The sequence below is a fragment of the Nannobrachium achirus genome (genome assembly GCF_963921795.1).
Source record: "Nannobrachium achirus genome assembly, chromosome: 2".
NCBI lineage: Eukaryota > Metazoa > Chordata > Actinopteri > Myctophiformes > Myctophidae > Nannobrachium > Nannobrachium achirus.
The window spans coordinates 70366440-70381358 of record NC_137811.1 but is presented as its reverse complement, the minus strand read 5'-3'; the positions used below and the strand labels follow the sequence as shown (position 1 = coordinate 70381358).

Below are 14919 nucleotides of genomic sequence, written 5' to 3'. Positions count from 1 at the left end.
ATACATATACAGTATGTCACACACATGTAACACATAGCATATAAACAACTTAACATGTGTAAAATAACTTATTACACATACGGTAGCAAACATACAATACATGCACTCATAAGTCAACATTAATAAAAACAAACTGTAAACATTGAAAACACGACTTCACCTAAAGGTTACACTGAATACTGTAAACAATCCTAAACCATCTCACATGAGTTTCAACGATTAATCACAGGTGTAATTCAATAGAAACATAGCTGTTTCATAGCTGTGAAAATAACTATTGACTGGGTTGGCATTGTTGACTATCTGAAAATAGCGAACACCGAAAATAAACAAGTTAGAATCTCTGATCATATCAGATGTCGTCTCGATAGTTCAGTAAAATGAAATGTACCTATCGAGTGCCACAACATGATTACGGGACAGTGGTTCCCAACCACTGGTTCGGGGAACCACCGGTGGGGTCACCAGATGCTCTCGACAGGGTTATAAAGAAAAGAAAAATACCTTAAAGCAGTTGTTCTGAAACCGAACTAAAGGCCTGTCCATACTATGACCGAAACCGCCGTTTTCGGTCAAAAGGAAAAGCATTAGACCGAATGAGAGTTCGGAAATTTGCACGTCGGAAAGTCCAACTCACCGAACATTTCGGTCAAAGTATGGAGAGGCCTTAACTCTGACAGTGTACAAATGGAACCAAATGGACCCGTATGGGTTCATTTGGTTCCATTTGTAAACTGTCAGAGTTACAGACATGTATGTACGTGTCCATTCGGTTACCAACTATCAATAATTTTGCTGGGGACCCCCTGTAACCACCTCAAGGACTGGGTGGGGTGGGGCCCACTGCTTAAAACATCCCTATGTAAATAATGCAGTCCCTGTTAGCCACTATAGTGGGGAACCTGTGGCTTGCATGTCCATGGTTTGGTGAACTCTGGGTCCACCTGGTGGTCGTCACTAGGTACTGCTGCTGAGCCTTCTTCGAATCAGAGAGCCCGGTTTGGTGTCTGTGTCCTCCTGATCACTCTCGCACTGTCTCTATACACGCACACACACATGCGCACACAGGCACGCATACACACAGACACACAGACACAGAAACACAGTGTATGGTTGGTACACACACAGCTGTGTTAACCCTGCAAGACCCGAATTAATTTCTACTGGCCAAAAAAAATAATAAAAAAAAATCAGATGCTGTTGTAGGAGTCCTAATCACAGGAAAATGTAAAGTTAAAAAATTAATAATGTTTTTGTAAGGTTTTATAGCCATAAATAATAAATCATGCTCTAATTTGCATTTTGGGGATATTTTTCACAATAATAATATATGTACATGTTCTAGACATTCTAATGATCACGAAAAAATATATTACAGGCATTTTACTTATGTTTTAGTGAGGAATAGCTTCAGTTAAAAAGTGAGATGTTGTTCGTCCAGACGCTGGAATTTCAACTTCTCTGTCAACTAAAACTATGATGTTCAACGACCACCTCTCTTCACTGTCGGAAACTGCATAAAAACTAAGATATGATGACTAAAACTATGACTAAAAATTTCCAATTTCGTCAAAAAATAAAAATTAGAATTGTATTCAAAAGCCTGTGACAAAAAAACACAACAACAAAGAAACATTTTGTCGTTGTTGGGTGGGAACCTTGTATGTCCACAACCGTTCGTTTTGTATTTATCACAGGGACGGACTGGGACTAAAATTCAGCCCTGGCATCTTGGCCAGACCAGCCCCCACAACCAACGCGCGCGAAGATACTCTACCAACTTTTACAGACAACAAATGATAACTACACAACTACACAATCCATAAATTGTATAACATACAGTTCTCACCACCAAACAGCGGAGTATGAACATGATTAGTGCCAAAATGTGTCAGAACTTTGGCTATTTTCTTTCTTTTTTTTTTTTACACCAGCCCCCCCAGCCCCCTAGCCTACCAGCCCACCGGGCAAATGCCCTGTATGCCAAATGGCCAGCCCGCCCCTTATCATTTTAAAAATGTGTCAAGGCATTGTGTGCTTGTAGATCTGCTATTTTCACTACTTTTGTGTGACACTTTTGTATGATGAAGTAGGGCTTTAATTCACGAAAAAACATACAAATTTGAAACTTAGAGGTTTCACGATTTGCTGTCAAAAATGAACACTGGTAGACACTAGACAGGACATGCTGTACACATGTAGTTCCATGTATGAAGTGTATCATCCCATCCCTAGACAGGACATACCAGGGACGTGCTGGCCATTGGGAAAAGCGGAACAACTCCCGAACGCCCGTTTCATTCCCGGCCGGTCCAGGCCGGCCATTAGGAAAAAATTAAAAATAAAATGTCGGCCTTCGTTCCATTTTGGGGGCTGGGCGGCCAACAAAGTAAATCGTCACTGTCTGGCAGAAACCTCGTATCTCCAAGTTTCAAATGTGTACATTTTTTCGCAAAGCAAAGCCCTGCTTCATCATACAAGGCCGTCGCACAAAAGTAGTGAAAACAGCAGATCTACAAGCACACAGGCGTTGTGTGCTTGTAGATCGGCTGTTTTCACTAGTTTAATTAATTTTTTAAATGATAAATACAAAACAAACGGTTTTGGACATACAAGGTTTCCACCCGACAACGACGAAATATAACTCATGTAATTGGCCCACTGGATTGTCACTTGTCATGATCTGAAATGGCAAATCTCTGAGTAGCAGCAGCGTTATGGAGAGAGATCTCTCTCTATAGCGTGCAATGAGGGCCTCTCCAACTCTTTTTCCCGGGCTGAATCAGGGGCCCAGCACGTCCCTGGGACATGCTGTACACATGTAGTTTCATGTATGAAGCGTGTGAACAATGTGTTTGTCTCATACCAGTTCCTGGTCCTCCGCTCGACTCTTACACCGCAGGTGGAGACGATTCAGTCTGTTACACGCCCACACCAAGTTGTAAGACATCTACACACACACGCACACACACATGCAAACGCACACGCACACGCACACACACACACACACACACACACACACACACACACACACACAGAGAATCAGACTACTGAACATTCCATGTGTGTTTGTCGTTCTGCTATTTCCAGCAAAAGCTTTCCCCACAACAACAGAAAACAGAAAGACACTAGTATAGAGCCCGGAGGAATATGTGGTTTAAGAGGTTAAAGAAGTGCCATGTGTTTTACCATTATCCCTCATAGTTAACCCAACAACCATGATTGTGTGATTATGAATTCAGTGTTAGGATATATCCTACTAATAAGTGACCGAATGTCTGTGCAATGTCTGTCTGATATACACGATACTTAACAGTGCCCAAATTTGGATATAATTGACATCACTAATACCGCCGCCTGTACTGCAGTGCACATGCATCTAGGTTAGGGTGACCATAATTGTCAAACCGGGACGCGAACCACTGTTGCCTAAAACCGGGACCCTAAAAGCAATGCGCACGTTAACGCGTGTGCCCATTCTCTAACGTTCTTGCACGCGCACATACACACCACAGGGTTGCGTACAAGCAGTGAGTGATTGACAAACAGTCTCAGCGTTGAATTCAGACACGCAATGAATTTGTTCATGTTCTCTGATTGTTTAGGTGAGCATGTTTACATGAAAAGAACATATTAAATGTCTATGCAACCACTGAAAACAGCTACTATTATTTTAATTCTGGCGAAAACCGGGGACAATTTTGTAGTGAATGTTGAAAACCGGGATATATAGAGATATTTGTCAGGACACGTAGCTTGAAAACGGGACAGTCCTGGCCAAACCGGGACGTCTGGTCACCCTACATGCGTCTCCGCCATGGTAACAGCCGCATGCTGAAACAGTGCCCAAATTTGGAGATGACTGACATCACTGACGCGTCTGGGTTCTCCAACATTACCTCTGAGACTCCTACATTCACTCCCTCATATACTGTGCAGTGCACACCCCATAACCCAAACTGCACATAATTCGGAGCAAATACATAATTATGTTCAAATGGGCAAGGACTAGTTAACGTAAAAGCTCACCTTCCATTTCCTCCTGGCATTGAACTTCTTAAAGTTCTTCATGTTGATGGATGACCTGCTCCTATTGGCTGCCTGTTTACGAGTCAGCGGCTGGAAGACAGACAGAGGCACGCTAGTCCGTTAGTCATTGGTTGGTTAACAGCACAGTTAATGCTGGTTAAAACCCATTCAGAACGGGTAGGCCTACACATTATTGTGTATCATTATTTTATGCTTTAACTATTGAAAAATAGCAGATATACAAGCTCACCGAGTGCCACGCTGCGAGCTTGTAGATCTGCTATTTTTGAAAAGTCGTGAAAATTTGAATTTTGACCCGATTCTATAAGTGTCTTTTGAATCCTTCTAAGGTTTTTTGAAAAAAAAAAACCTATGTTTCTATGTCAGCAATCTGGCTAGCCATCATCAAAGAAAAGGTCCTTTTCACTTAAATGGAGCTCAGTTAGTCTGTTCTTGAGAGACTACTATGTCAGTGGTTCTCATGTGAAGGACCCCCAAAATGATATGAATCTGTCCACGGGCCCCATCTCAAAATATTTAGTTCCAGGAACCACCCAGAAGCAAAATTTGAGTTACAAACGTTCTCTTTGAAAACACATATATTCAAAGATTTGCACACATTTTCACGACTTTTTCAAAAATAGCAGATCTACAAGCTCGCAATCTACTATTTTTCACTGGTTAAAGCATTCAATAATTCTAGGCCTAAAATTTACAGCACAGTTAATGCTGCTTAATGAGTTGTTAACGGTACCTTGATCCAGGGGTGAAGGAGACATTCTTCAGCTGTCATTCTGTCTCTGTATAAAACAAAGCACAGCGTGTTTATAAAGGCATATTCCTGTGTGTCTATGTGTTGTCCTGCACCGTGCGTAAAGCAGATTGTTACTGGAAATGTCAAACTTCCCTCTTTAACCCATTTAAGACAGAGGTCGACTCTACAAAATGTCTTCTTAATCCTAACAGCTTTCTATATACAGTATATCAGTGGTGCTCAAACATTTTCATGTGAAGGACCCCCAAAATTATAGGCCAATGTATTTGACCCCCATCTCAAAATAATTTATTCCAGTGACCCCCAGAAGCAAAGATCGGAGTTAAAAGTGAGATTTTCACAATTTCTAAAAAACAGCAGATCTACAAGCTCGCAGCACAGCACAAAGTGACACATTGTGAGCTTGTATATCTGCTATTTGTGAATACTATAGCCAACCAATGTGCTTTATATATGGTTTGTGAAAAGTGGCTATGCAGTGTGTGATTATTACATGGGTTCCTTCTGCAGCAGTTTCTCTATGAAGTCCTTGGCCATGGCACTGGTCTCCCCGAAACTCTCCTCATCAAACTCATACTCCATGGCAACGATATTCCTGAGAGTCTCGTCATCGCTGGAGCCTTGGAACGGAGAGATTCCACTCAGACTGCAAAACAAAACAAAACAAAGAAACATTTTGTCACTGTCAGACAGAAACCTCAAATTTGTATGTTTTTCCGTAAATTAAAGCCCTACTTCATCATACAAAAGTGTCGCACAAAAGTAGTGAAAATAGCAGATCTACAAGCAGACAACTTGCTTGTAGATCGGAGAGGCTGTAACTGCAGCACCAAACCATAATGGCTGCTCGTTAGCAGTGGTGTAAGTAACTAAGTACATTTATTCAAGACAAGTACTGTAGCCTACTTAAAGGAGTAGTTCACCACTTTTCAACCTGTCTTCATATAATAGGTCCTCACTAATGTTCATGATAAAATATCACAATTTGTTCTACTCAGTCCAAGTCTCCTAGGAGAGCTGTGGGAAGTTCAGAATCCATCGTCTTGTGACATCATAATTTCCCCCCCAAAGACATTTATCAATATTTTTGAAAAAAATATTTAGTTTTTTATTATTGCGAGAACAATGGCTTCCACTTTAACATTGCAACTTTTCAGGAATAGAAAGCCTGCAGTTTCTATTAGCTGGATTGGCAATCGATGATGTCACAAGACGATGGGTTTCTGACCTGCCCACAACCCTCCTCTGAGGAAAAAAAAAAAGAAGCTATTTTTGAGTGAAGACCAATTATATGAAGATAGGTTGAAAAGTGGTGGAGTGCCCCTTTAAGTAAAACATTTTGGTATGTTTTACTCAGCACTTTAACTTCTACTCCACTACATCTCAGATGCAACTATTGTACTTTTACTCCACTACAATTATTTGTGAACTTTAGTTAGTTACTAGTTACTTTGTAGATTTTTATCATTATTACAGAACATACATTAAACACTTCAGCCGTATATACATTTCGGCCATTTGAAAACAGACGATCTACATGCGACGCATTGTGAGCTTGTAGATCTGCTATTTTTAAAAGTTGTTTTAAATATATTGTATACATTCGAAAACTTGTGAAATGGGACATTATGCATAATGAGTACTTTCTACTTTTGGTACTAAAATTATATTTTGATACCAATACTTTTGTACTTTCACTCATGTACATTTTGAATTCCAGACTTTCACTTGTAACAGTTTATATCTACATTGCAGTATTGATACTTTTACTCAAGTAAAAAACGTGAGTACCTTTCCCCACCACTGTTTGTTAGCTACAGCAGTGTAATCCACGATGGAATGCATTAAAATGGATCAGTTAACAGGACAATACCCAGCATGATGAGTGGGCAAAACAAAGCATAGTCTCTGTTGCTGCCTGGCCCCACCCAGCCTCACGCAGCCCTGGGGCCTAACCCTAACCTAAACCACACCTCATGCAGCCCTGGGGCCTAACCCTAACCTAAACCACACCTCATGCAGCCCTGGGGCCTAACCCTAACCTAAACCACACCAAACACAAGTCTCACTTAACTTCAATGAATTAACTAATGCCTACATTCAACCATATGGCTGTTTACAAAAACAGTGGCGGTTCCTAAGAACTGTGACTGGGGTGGCTTTTTTAGAGCAGGGGCTAATGAATTTTGGCAACAAACAAGACTGTATAGTAGTTATACGACAGGGTATGGATAACTGAACAGAGCAGATCATTGGCAGATGCCAGCTCCAAATCTATGGACTGTAGGTGATCGGACAGGGTTTTTGTGAGGTTGAAGATGCTTTCCTGCATAAAAAGTATGATTTTATTGTATGGTTTACATATAAGTCAGTCAATATTGTCTTTCACATACCAGTATTCATATATATTTTATTTATTTAAAATTGGGTTTGTGGGAGGGGGTGGGGCTTAGGGGATGGTAAAGCTCCCTCTAGCCCCCCTGTACACAAACCATTATGAGTACTATTTGCACTATCATACTAATCAATCCTGTGTGAATGCTAGTGAATCATAACGGTGTCTAGAATAGCTATGATCCACGTAGAGCAATGTTTCACATCATTTATCTTGTAATGGGTGTAACCATAAGCTGTTAGTACATTATAAACACCAACATCAGATTGTGTGTGACAAGTGGAACTGAGACAAATGTAGATTTAGGATGCTAAAACCAGGAAGGAAGTGAAGCTATTTGGCAATTTTATGTGTTCTCATTTTTGGACAAAATGTCGAGTGCATTTTACTTTATGTTTTCATTGATTATACACAAGGGATTTCAGTACACTGAACAGTCGATATTATGAACTAGGAGCAGTGGCTCACAGCCTAGGTATGAATACTCACAGAATGTATGTTATAACACCAATACTCCTGTAACAAAAAGAACATTCATTATGAAAGATTGCAAAATCACAAGACACTGTCCTTTAATATGTAGTGAAGACTGTTATGATGTCGATATGAACTTGAATATAAAGGCTACTGGAGACGTATCAGCTTTTTTGACGATTGGACCCCAAAAAAAAACAGTCAAACAGTCTCAAGCGTAATTGAGCAACGGGAGGTAGGCCTACCGCTGAGCAAGCTTATAGGTGAGCTAGCTGTCGCGCCGAAAGTTGCAAACTGATCTTGAGCCGTCTTGTCCGAGTTGTGTCAGAATCGGAAATCATATATTCCCCAAAAGTCAACATATGACTCCCTCCCTGTTTGATTGTGTATTCATGTCCACTTCAGAGGTCAGTTCTATTTCATATGGCAGCAGTTGAAACATGCAGGGTGAACATACAAACATACAGACAGACAAACGTACCACATATCTGCTGCTGTGCTCAGTGTCTCGTAGTTTATAACCTCTGGAGCTAGGAGAGAGAGAGAGAGAGAGAGAGACAGACAGACAGACAGGGAGACAGAGGGGGGGGGGGGCATGTTAGATATTGTTCACATCATTGTCTTTTTTTTGTCTTCAAAATGAGAATAGATAGTTCAGCAAAAGCTAGGGTATGGCAAAGATGGTAGTAGTCCTCATGGAAAATAGGCATTACATTTTGGATAACACAGTTCTATTGTGAAAATAGCAGATCTACATGCTCACAACCGTTGTGAGCATGTAGATCGGCTATTTTCACAATGTCTGGGGAAAAAAAAGACTTTTGTCCGTTTTTTACACAGGTTTCTACGGTTTCTTGTGCTGGATATGGCAGCCTGGAATGTTTTTTTTTCAAGTGCAGCTAAACTTAACATGTTAGTAAACGTGCCACAATTAACAATAATGCATTGCACCTGTGCAGCCCATGGTTATATACCATTTTGTCAAGATGGGGAGAATACAAGTGTGGAGAATATAATTATAATACCTTGTTAAAGTGACCATGGCATTATGTAAAATCTTGCATTTGTAGTTATTTTACTGTAATTTAACAACATAGTAACCAGCGCAGATAGACAAAGAGACATTCATGGATTTATATTTAAAAGTAGCTTTTATTTCCCCCCCTGGACCCAGGGTATGGCAGCTGCATACCCCTGCCATACCCAATTGACGCCCCTGATAGATATAGAGCAGTGGTTCTCAAACTTGTCATCCCCAAACTAATATGTAGTTGGCTGCAGACTTTTGAAGATATTTTGTACCAGGCAGGAAGCCGATAAAAGATTAGTGTCAAAATAAATCAGGATTTCTCTGAAAATAGCAGATCCACAAAAGTGATTGATTCTTTTTTTGTATAGCACCTTTCATTACATGACATGCAGCTGCAGAAATGTTTTTTAGATGTGATTTAAAAGAACTAGTGGCAGCAGACCTGCAGATTGTTTGGTAGATTCTATCCAGATGTGTGTGGTGCGTGAAAACGGAACACTGCTTTCCCATGCATAGTTTCGAGGCTATAAAGCAGACCTGTCCAGGGACGTGCTGGGCCCCTGATTCAGCCCGGGAAAAAAAGAGTTGTAGAGGCCCTCATTGCGCGCTATAGAGAGAGATCTCTCTCTATAGCGCTGCTGCTACTCAAAGATTTGCCATTTCAGATCATGACAAGTGACAAGCCAGTGGGCCAATTACATGAGTTATATTTCCTCATTGTCGGGTGGAAACCTTGTATGTCCAAAACCATTTTAAACTAGTGAAAACAGCCGATCTACAAGCACACAACGCCTCGCACCGCGAGGCGTTGTGTGCTTGTAGATCGGCTGTTTTCACTACTTTTGTGCAACGGCCTTGTATGATGAAGCAGGGCTTTGCTTTGCAAAAAATGTATCAATTTGAAACTTGGAGATACAAGGTTTCTGCCCGACCGTGACGCCCCCAAAATGGAACGAAGGCCGACATTTTATTTGTATTTTTTTCCTAATGGCACAAAAAGATCATAGAAGATATCACAAAAAGATCATAGAAGTATTTTGGCCCCAAACCATTAAATGGCATTTTGAAATCAATTATTTGACATACAGTAATAGGGAGCCGGTGTAAAGATCTGAGAACTGGAGTGATGTGCTCCACTTTCTTGGTATTAGTAAGGCCTCGAACAGCAGCGTTCTGTAAAGACACTCACAGCTCACAGCGCGTCGCAGCGCGACACGTTGTGAGCTTGGAGGTCGGCTATTTTCGGTGCTTGATACCGGCACTGAACTAAGCATAATCAAGTGATGAATACCGGATATGTGGCGTAACGGCATGGATTTATACACAGAGAGGGCAATTCTTTCAACATAAGATGCTGCATTCAAGATCAGGAGAGTTTGGACAAGGCAATTCTCTTGAATGCGGTATGGCATGGAAAGAGGGGCATTTGCATTTCTTTCACCATATATAGTAAAAAGTGCATTCATGGTCTGGAGAGGGCACTTTTTACAGACAGATAAAAGTCTATGTCTGCACGTGCCTGGCTTTGAGAAGGACGGGGTAGGTGGAGCAATTCGTGACTGTGTGACTTTTGCTGGGGCCATGGTGGTATAACGGTAGAGCCAGACGTCGAGGGGTAGGGCAGGGGGTACGTTCTGTTTCAACACTGACCAGCTCTTCCAGTGGATTCCATGAGAGAGGGGTGGGTGGGGGAGAGGCTGTGTGAAGAGGAGGCTGATGAGGATTGGGTCTGAGGGGACGAAGGACATTTCCTCCTTTCTCTCTCTGAGGTCTGTTAAGGAGGAAATGCTGTGGCTTTGTTTTGGGTCCTCGTGTCCTGTCCTTGGCAGAGGATGTAGGGAGTAGATCATGTTAGAGATCTTATGCTCAGCTTGTTGAGGTCAGGTCCATCTGTCTGTGGTCCCATAAAAACAGTCTATAAAATGCACAGGATTGTCTCTGGCACATTGGCAGTTGAAAGCGGTTTGCTCAGCGCAGACAATCTGTTGAATCTCTCAGCTCCTCTTCTAGTAGGCGGTAGGGTCACACCGATGTACTGTACACCTCGACATTTAAAGAGCTGAGTGTGTAGTCTTTTTTCAGACTAATTGTTTGTGAAAGTCATTATTGCATAATGGTGGTTTGTCACCGCTGGACGAGCATTTTGTCATTCGTCTCAGAGATCTTTATCAATTTCTCATGGTTCTTATACTGTACAGCAGAGCAATCCGGGCTGTCGTCATACAGTAGCTCTCTCTCTCTCCTGTAGAAGCCTTGTACTTTCTGAGTTACTTTTGGTTCTTTTTACCCTGCTGGGAGAAGATGAGCCGTTATCTAGGCCAGTGGTTCTCAACCTGTGGGTTCAGAACCAGACCAAATCATTTGGGGACCAGAGGTGTCCCCAAATTATTTTGGGGGGTCCCCAGATGAATAACTTCATGTGCAACATAGTTTTCTCATTACAGTAAACAAACAGTGTATAGAGGGTATCTGCACATTTCTAAAGTGACAATTTAAGGACCTTTTAATACCTCTATAATTGTGGGCTCGCCTGGAAAGGCGAGACCAGTATGTTATCTTCATTATTTATAGAGTGAGTTCCGTCGCGTGAGTTCCGTCGCAGACAGTACAAAGGCAGGGCTCTTAGCCAATGAGGTGTGGAAAATCTGGGAGTGGTGTTAGCTGGAGTATTGGTTGAGCTTCACATGACAGTTAGCACACTGCAGAAAATAGTACGAGCGAGCCCACACTGTTTCGTAGGAACAGTATCTCTAGTGACAAATTAAACATTGTCAAATATTAGAGGCCGAAATTGTGAAAATAGCCGATCTACATGCATGTAGATCTGCTATTTTCACAATAGAACCGTGTTAGACAAAATGTAACATCTCGACTCTTACAACTCTTAGTGCTCGGTGAGGTGGGGGGTCCCCATCAGTTCAACTATGATTATTTTGAGGGTCCACTGGTCTAGGCCACAAGACGGACATCCAGGGACCTCCCCTGCAGCGGTGAAGTAAACCCGTTCTCCGGCTGCACACTCCTCCCCGTCGGGGTGCTTTGTTTTTAGTTCCCCCTTTGGCAGTCGTCCACTGTTTGTTGACGAGGGGGTTGAAAGGCGCCATGTTCGGGGTGGACGGTCGCTGGCCAGACGCTTGCATCCCAAATCTCAGGGCTGTCCTCTCGCTTCTGGCTGTTACTCGCTGTGACTGGGGGATGAATTGGCACCACCAGAGTTCCAGGGGGAATGTGTCACCCGCTACAAGGTCCTCTCCTGCTAATTAGAGGTTTGTTAGCACAGTCCTGTCCACGGTTCTGAGTCCATGGTTAGATTGGTGTCGGGCCCATACAGCTAGCCTGGAGCCAGCCTGTTCGCTCTGTTCCACATTTTGTATTGTCTGACAATACAAAATGTGGAACGGAGCGAACAGGCTGGCTCCAGGCTACCATACAGCTGTGTTTCCCAAAACTGGGGGTCAGGACTCGGGACCCCCAGGGGAGTTCACAAATTATTTTGGGGAGTCCCCAGAGGATTAGCTTAAAGTGCAACATTGTTTTCTCACCCAACAGTAAACAAACCAACAAACGAAAAAGGCAAACATTGTGAAAAATAGCCAATCTACAAGCTCACGACGTCTCGCAGTGCAAGGCGTTGTGAGATTGTAGTTTGGCTATTTTCCACAATATTTATCTGTGGAACCGAGCGGAACTCAATGTAATGCCTACCTAAGTGCTTGTCACGGTGGGGGGTAGGCCTGTCACAATTATTACATAATCGTCTAATCGCAGTTATTTGACATAATTGCAATTATTTTGTCATAATCGTTTACATGTTGAAACATTTTCATATATTTTCAAACATTAAAAAAAATAGCACATCTACAAGCTTACAACGCGTTGTCAAATAGGTCAGTAATTTCTTTGTATATTTAGGTTATGTATCATATCTGCCATGTGCAACTTCAAAGCCTACAAGCCAAACAGAAATGTAATTGTCAACGACAATCGCTAGTATTTGAGTGACAATTAATCGTATCATATAAAAAGTCATAATCGTGACAGCCCTAGTAGGGGTCCCCATCGGTTCAAGTATGATTATTTTGGGGGGTCACAGCCTGAATGGTTTATGAACCCTTGGCATACATACAGTATGCATCACTTGACTCCCAGTGCATGCGTGACCCTTTCAGGCAACACAGTCTCCCCCCCAACCCCCTCCAATAATAGGGTTGTCAAGAACACCTGTCCTTATTCTCTCCCCAGGGACTTCTGGGAGCGGAAGGCCTCCGTCCACATCGGTCCCCAGCCTGGGGGGGAATGAGAGAGGGAGACATTCCTTCACCAACCCCCCCCCGGTCTCCCATAGAGCAGGGCTTCTCTGCGGTTGGCTTTAGCTAAGCGCCACGTAAACAGTCAGCGCATGCATAGGGATATGTTTGGTAGGCCTCGCTCACGTATTACTGGAGGGACAAACACAGACGTTCAAATATGGCAGAAGCCTGCGTGCCACATATACAAAGACAATACGGTCCTGTCCCGGTGATTTACCACAGTGCTTTCCAAACTTCCCTGGACCCCACTTTGAGAACCACTGATTTACAAGTATCCAGGAGCTGCTTATAGTTTCTCAAAGGTACGCGACCCTAGGATTTGGATTTTGGGAGACGTACAGGGACTCTCGTTAAACCAACATAAAAAGTACTTTATTTTGCTGGCAGCTGAGAAAAAGTGTTTTCTCCCAAACTGGAAAGCTGAAAATCCTCCCTCTCAAAGACTTTGGTTGAACAAATTGACTTCCTATTGTACTCCTGAAAAGATCTTGTATATAGTCAGGAGGACACCACCAGCAACATATGAGAAAATATGGGGTCCTTTTATGTCTTTGTTACCATTGCTTCGTCCTTGTTGCGACCGTAGGTCGCACTTACTACAGAAAGCTCCACCAGGTGTCCGTGCGTCAGTCAGTCCGTCACACGTCACACGTCACACTTTTGCCCTGCTCATATCTCCGCAACCGTTGCCCCGATCCATGCCAGATTTTGCACACACACTCCTTGCCTGCCAAACTACAACCTCCAAGGACCCCCGGAGCTCCAGGGACCCCCAGGTCCCTGGGGGACCCCCAGATGTAAAAAATGACCAAATGTGCAAAAATGACCAAATGACCACCCCAACGGGGCTGCTCACGGGGAATTCCCGGGGACCACCGACTCCTTGTGCTCCAGAACGGATGCAAAAGTGGTGGCGCCCCCAGTGGAGGACCCCCTGCCACTGCAGCGCACATAAAATGCCCTAACTTGGCCTAGGAGCCACCGGGAGAGCCGGGGCCGGTACCTATTCGTCCGCCTCGGCGGCGCGGAGACCCCACCCCTCATTTCTCACATGGCCCTCTTCTAGCGCCACCATTCTTGCAAAACGCATTTTTGGACACTGCTCCTCCAATTTTTGCCCTAAAATCACTCAACTCGGTCACAGTATGTCTACACTCATGTCATCAACATGGATCCGTCCACATTTTTTGGGGACACTGCTCCCTACTCTTTGTGTATACATGTGACCTACGGTCGCTTATCTCCCGATTAGGGAGTCTTACTGGTGAATAAATGGGATATTGTATTATGTTGTTAATCACACACATGAAGGGATGGAACTTGTACTGTACCTGGGGTGTGTGGTGGGTGGGTTATTTTTGTTTAGTTTTTTCTAGTTGTTGTTCTTGTCTTTTGTCTTTGTCTTGTTGCGACCGTAGGTCGCATTTACTACCAAAACCTCCACCGGCTGTCCGTCTGTGAGTGAGTGAGTCAGTCAGTCACACGTCACACGTCACACTTTTGCCCTGCTCATATCTCCACAACCGTTGCCCCCATCCATGCCAAATTTTGCACACACACTCCTTACCTGCCAAACTACAACCTCCAAGGACCCCCGGAGCTCCAGGGACCCCCAGGTCCCTGGGGGACCCCCAGGTGTAAAAGAATGTCCGTCCGTGAGTCATACGTCACACGTCACACTTTTGCCCTGCTCATATCGCCACAATCGTTGCCCCCATCCATGTCAACTTTTGCACACACACTCCTTACCTGCCAAACTACAACCTCCAAGGACCCCCGGAGCTCCAGGGACCCCCAGGTCCCTGGGGGACCCCCAGGTGTAAAAAATGACCAAATGTGCAAAAATGAGCAAATGACCACCCCAACGGGGCTGCTCACGGGGAATTCCTGGGGACCACCCACTCCT

General features: G+C 43.4%; 1 protein-coding gene across 1 annotated transcript in view; it reads right to left on the bottom strand.

Annotated features, from left to right (window-relative positions):
* Window positions 1-865: 865 nt before the first annotated feature.
* Window positions 866-14919, bottom strand: part of LOC308306564 (death-associated protein kinase 2-like) — a 26041-nt gene continuing 11987 nt past the window's right edge. The window contains exons 5-11 of the mRNA XM_080751601.1: window positions 8155-8203; window positions 7689-7715; window positions 5298-5450; window positions 4784-4829; window positions 4030-4119; window positions 2867-2950; window positions 866-1038 (exon numbers count right to left, since the gene is read on the bottom strand). Coding sequence (XP_080607727.1) covers window positions 958-1038; window positions 2867-2950; window positions 4030-4119; window positions 4784-4829; window positions 5298-5450; window positions 7689-7715; window positions 8155-8203 — 530 coding nt within the window. The 3' untranslated portion in view covers window positions 866-957. The remainder of the gene's footprint in view (window positions 1039-2866; window positions 2951-4029; window positions 4120-4783; window positions 4830-5297; window positions 5451-7688; window positions 7716-8154; window positions 8204-14919) is intronic.